This window comes from Physeter macrocephalus, chromosome 19, assembly GCF_002837175.3.
Source record: "Physeter macrocephalus isolate SW-GA chromosome 19, ASM283717v5, whole genome shotgun sequence".
Lineage (NCBI taxonomy): Eukaryota > Metazoa > Chordata > Mammalia > Artiodactyla > Physeteridae > Physeter > Physeter macrocephalus.
The window spans coordinates 60,215,010-60,220,273 of NC_041232.1; the positions used below are offsets into that span (position 1 = coordinate 60,215,010).

The 5,264-nt window shown below is 38.0% G+C and overlaps 1 protein-coding gene across 1 annotated transcript in view; it reads right to left on the minus strand.

Annotated features, from left to right (window-relative positions):
- EPG5 (ectopic P-granules 5 autophagy tethering factor) overlaps positions 1-5,264 on the minus strand; it is a 161,641-nt gene that overhangs the window by 32,482 nt on the left and 123,895 nt on the right. Inside the window, exons 30-31 of the mRNA XM_024132235.3 lie at positions 3,315-3,509; positions 2,079-2,292 (exon numbers count right to left, since the gene is read on the minus strand). Coding sequence (XP_023988003.1) covers positions 2,079-2,292; positions 3,315-3,509 — 409 coding nt within the window. The remainder of the gene's footprint in view (positions 1-2,078; positions 2,293-3,314; positions 3,510-5,264) is intronic.

Here is a 5,264-nt window from a genome sequence, read left to right on the forward strand (position 1 = left end):
GTGCTTTGTGACCAGCTAGAAGGGTGGGATAGGGAGGGTGGGAGGGAGGGAGATGCAAGAGGGAAGAGATATGGGGATATATGTATATGTATAACTGATTCACTTCGTTATAAAGCAGAAACTAACACACCATTGTAAAGCAATTATACTCCAATAAAAACGTTAAAAAAAAAAAAAGATCTGTGGTGAAGAGACCAAAGTTAAGAGAACCTACTGAAAGATCTGTCCACATGGACACTTGACTTTCCGTACTCTTGGTAACCCTACTGGTAGTGAGCACAGGCGAGCCATCTGAGCTGGAATCTGGGGTTGGGGTGAGGGGGGACTCCCACCTACTAGCCCCTGACTGGGGAATGGTAAAGGTGACATTTTCCTGGCTGGACAATGTGAGAGAGACAACAAAGGACCCATGGTGCAGAATGCAACTGCAGAGTCTCGGCTCTGTTCAGAAGGAGTCTCTTACTCGCCCCTAAAAGTCCACTCCTACACCGGGCAAAACCTAAAGCAATACAGAAACAGTAGGCAAAAGTAGAGACTACCAACCAGCATTCTGCTACCTGCAAAACTGACCAGAGGACAGGAATTAATACGCCCTCAGGTCCTTTCCCCCCGAGAGGCGGCACAAGGATCAACTAGGACAATAGTGGCTCATAGGGGCTGGTCTGAGGGGAAGGGTGATGAGGTCAGCTGCACTAGTGGGTGGGAGGTACCTAGGGGACAGTGAAGGGTCTGTGTCCCAATAGCTACTACAGTCTGGATCTTAGGGCAGAGGCCTGGAACACAACTACAGGTGTGGAGTCATGTACGCCTAGAAGATGTCAGCGAAGCCAGGGAAAACTGCAATGGGCTCACCCAGGGCAAATCAGAAGAGCAAAGGATGAAGCCCTGGGAACACCGATATGGTGGCCAGGGAGGGATGGAAACCAGGAGACTGGAGGTTATGGAATCTGACAGAGGTGGTAGTGTATTCTTAAGCCTGTAACTGAATTACTTTTCCTGGGAAATAAAAATTTCCTGCAAAATCCAAGTCAGTGGTTGCCTATATAAACAATTTATAATCTCTTTAAAAGGTTTCAGGGAAAAAACCCACAATATATGCTTAACCAGTTTTGAAAATTTAGGGCAAAACTTAGCTATGCAAATATGCATTAAAAATTATACAAGTACATTTCCCTATCACCATTCTCCACGCTCCCTCAACTTGCCTCTGTAGGAAACAATGAACGTTCTGTAGTGCTTTGAAAATGAGACCATACATTTCAGTATTCTTCAGGTAGTCCAATACATAAGATTATTAACTTTTTCATTATACTATTTCTATGATGTAACACAAAGATTTGACATAAAGCAAAATTTAGTTTTCCATTACACCTATAAACAGTATGAAGTTTACATGAAAAAAAGTAAATACTATCTCATTTTTCAAATTTCAATAAAATTCCTGCCTAGTGAAATTCCAAAAATAAAAAAGCCTACACTCTTTATTTCTCCTCTGATCTCTAACACTCTGATGGAAAACTGCAGGAGGGGGACAGAAACAGTGGGAATTTGGAAAATTTAATGCTGCTCTCTTTCTCTTGGATAATATAAATACAGTGTATCATTATACAGGGATAAAATTCATTTGCAAAAAACAAGAGTCAAAAAATTAGGGGGGAAAAAGACTAAATTTATCCACCATTTTGGAATTAAAGACAAACCAACCAGCATATTAAGCATACTGTAAAGGAGCAACTTCCTCCTTTTCCCAAATCTACGGTCACCAGAGTAAGCAGGCCCACCGCAGTTCAGGACAGCTGCAAAGTCAAGGTAAACAGGTGGGTGCACGACTCCAATCCCAATGTCTAAGAGCTGTCTTGACCAATTAGGGTCCATTCTGACATTTAGGACAATAACTGACCATTTTTACAGACAGCAACCTTTGGGGCATTGTTCATTGAGCACTTTGGGTGAAGATTAGTGATTCTAAACTCCTGCATACTTGCGTTATTTTTACATTTTTGGATGACATCTGTAGAATGGTAAATGTCATATTAAACATTCACTGTGATCTAATCAGTCACAATTAAGGCACTTACTTTGCATCAGCAGCCTCAGAATGTCACTGTACTGGTCAGGGAACTGGTAGAGAAGAAGGTAAGTCCAGTGCTTACAGAAAAGATTAAATGGCATCAAAATATCTTCATCTGGTTCAAGGCCCCAGGCAGTAAGTGCCAAATGAATGGACTCCAGAAGCCTGGTACGATCAGACAGAGGAGGTTTAGTGGCGTTTAACCATTGCTTAAGATCGAACTAAAAAGAAAAGGAAATAAGAAGTTTTATTTATACTAGAAAATTAATTGAAATAGAGCAAATTATGTGCAAATTTAGTTTGAAAGTCAAAGCTTACCTAGCATTTAGCTTTTTATAAAGACTGAAACTAAAATTTATATACTTAAAAGAATCTAGGCAGTTCAGTAACTGACGGTACCATTATGCCTCCATCTATACTTCAGTCTCCGGGATTGCAGAGGCGGTTTTCTCAGCCCTGCATGCTTTTTTGCAATTTAAAAATCTTGTTGGTAAGTTTTCCCTACAACACAAGGATCAGAACTTCGTAGTTCTTCTTCACTGGTCATAGTGCCACAAACAAGCGGCTACTTTATGAAACTATCTCCAACTAATGGCCATGTTTCAAAGAGTGCATCAGTTAGTGAAAATTCAGAGTATTGATATCACCTTCCAGAATCCCAAACCATAAAACATGGTCTCCCCCATTACAAACTGAGATCAGTCTCCAGGTCCTAAAAAATGCCCAGCTTTTATGACTCATAGGTGTCAGAGAAGTACAACTAAAGGCAAAATAGCTAAGGCTCTGAAATTCTCAACTGGTTAAGTAAATTCATTGCCTTGGTCTGAGTTAATATTCTATTAGGAATAAAACAAAGGCAATTTGCTTAGATTGGGCTTATTCTAAATATGAGAGACTCTGACATATTACAACTCAATTATCAAACACAATTAAGGCATACATTCAAAAGGATGTACTAAATTATTACTATGAATATTTCAAAACTGTATGAAGTTTTTAAAGAGTTTGGGAGCTGGTCCTTTTTATACTACATGAGTAAGACTGTCCTATATAACAGAATCAGCACCCCCAGAAGCAGCAGCTCTGGGATGCTATTTGAAAATGATATCAAATGTGAAAACGGCCTGTCAGTCTCCAGTCCACCTGGAGACAGAGCTCCAAGGGCCGTGCATTTCTGTGAAGCTGGGAAACAACAGCAGTATCTACATTTCAATGACAACATCAGGACTGAATGACAGCTCACCTTGGTCAGCAGCATGAAAATCATATCACTGTTGTCCTCACTCAGAAACTTCACCACTTTCTCATACAGCTGTATGAACTCCGCAGGCGTAGCATTGGGAGTAAAGAAAGGAGACAAGAGAGAGCAGAGCCTTCTGTTCTTCAGAATGGTCTGAAGGACTTTTCTGCATTCTGATTTAGTGCCACTTATAAACACCTTGAAAGAATTAAAAAGGGAAAATGTCAGTAAATTCTCCCCTCCCCAACTTTTACTTAAACACCCAAGTTTTAAGGAATAGTACATAAGGCAAATAGAATTTTTTCTAAATAAGAATATGAAACAATCAAAAGAAATGTAAAATCAACATCAATAAACCTGTCACTTCCAATGTAAGTGATATTAAAAATTCTGGATAATCCATTCATTTCATTTGGACACACCAAAGAAAATGTTTAAAAGATTAAAATATTGGGATAGTCTGAATCTGGAAATTTGCAATGTACCCACCATGACTGCTAAGTATTCAAAGTGATTCTGCATTACGTCAAGAAAAAAAACTTCTAGGTTACACATTTTATTGAGATGTGCTTTTAATACTTTTAAAAAGCTAATTTTCACAACTAATATACACTCAAGATAACCTCACCTTCTTGTAACTTGGTTCTAATGTTTAAAAGTACTAGAATATAAGTGAATATTTAAATAATCTCAGAGTCAGGAAAGCTTTCATAAGCTTGACCAGAGGCAGAAATAATAAAGGACAAGACTGATAGATTTGAATATATAAAAATTTTTACTTCAATAAGGCAAAAAGCATCATAAAATTAAAGAAAAATGACAAAGTAGAAAAATTATACCACATTCCAGATACCAGGTTAGCACTCTGAGGAGCTCTTTCAAAACAATCAAAAAACAAGAAACTCTCCAGCAGAAAACGTGCAAAGGACAGTACCAGAAAAATCACACACAAAAATTATTAAACAGCCAATAATCATTTGAAAAGTCAGGCAACTGAACAAGTACTTAAAGAAATACAACTTAAAATAATCACAAAGTACCACTTCCCCTATTAGATTAGCAAGACTTATAAAGAATGATCATTCCTAATGTTAGTTCTAATATGGAGAATAATAAACTCAAACTCTGCTGTTATAATGTAAATAGGTACAAACTTCCCAGGAGGAGAGTATAACAATATACATCAAGTGCTAATCCTTTTTACATAGCAATCATACTTCTAGGAAATTATCGTAGGAAAAATACCACAATAATTTCACAAAGATATGTAAGAATATTTAGCTCAGGCTTACTGTAGCAAAACAAACAACCTACCTAAATATTCATTCAGAGGGCACTGGCTCAATACATTACAATATATCTATACCATGGAACACTATATATTAAATACCATGATATAGGTCTGTATTTATTATCAAGAATAATGTCTAAAACGTGTTTGAATGAAAAAAGCAGGTTATAAAACAGCATGTGCTAGTTATTAACTGTGTATTTTTAATATACACACATAAATTAATAGACATAGATACACAAGACAAACTATAATGAAATGATAACTATGTAACCAATATCTCCAGGAGATGAGGATTGTGAGAAATCTTTCTTCTTTATACTTTTTTTTTAACATCTTTATTGGAGTGTAATTGCTTTACAGTGTTGTGTTAGTTTCTGCTGTATAACAAAGTGAATCAGCTATATACATACGTAAACCCCCATATCCCCTCCCTCTTGCGTCTCCCTCCCACCCTCCCTATCCCACCCCTCTAGGTGGTCACAAACCACCGAGCTGATCTCCCTGTGCTGTGTAGCTGCTTCCCACTAGCTATCTATTTTACATTTGGTAGTGTATATATGCCAATGCTACTCTCTCACTTTGTCCCAGCTTACCATTTCCCCTCCCCGTGTCCTGAAGTCCATTCTCTATGCCTGTGTCTTTATTCCTGTCCTGCCCTT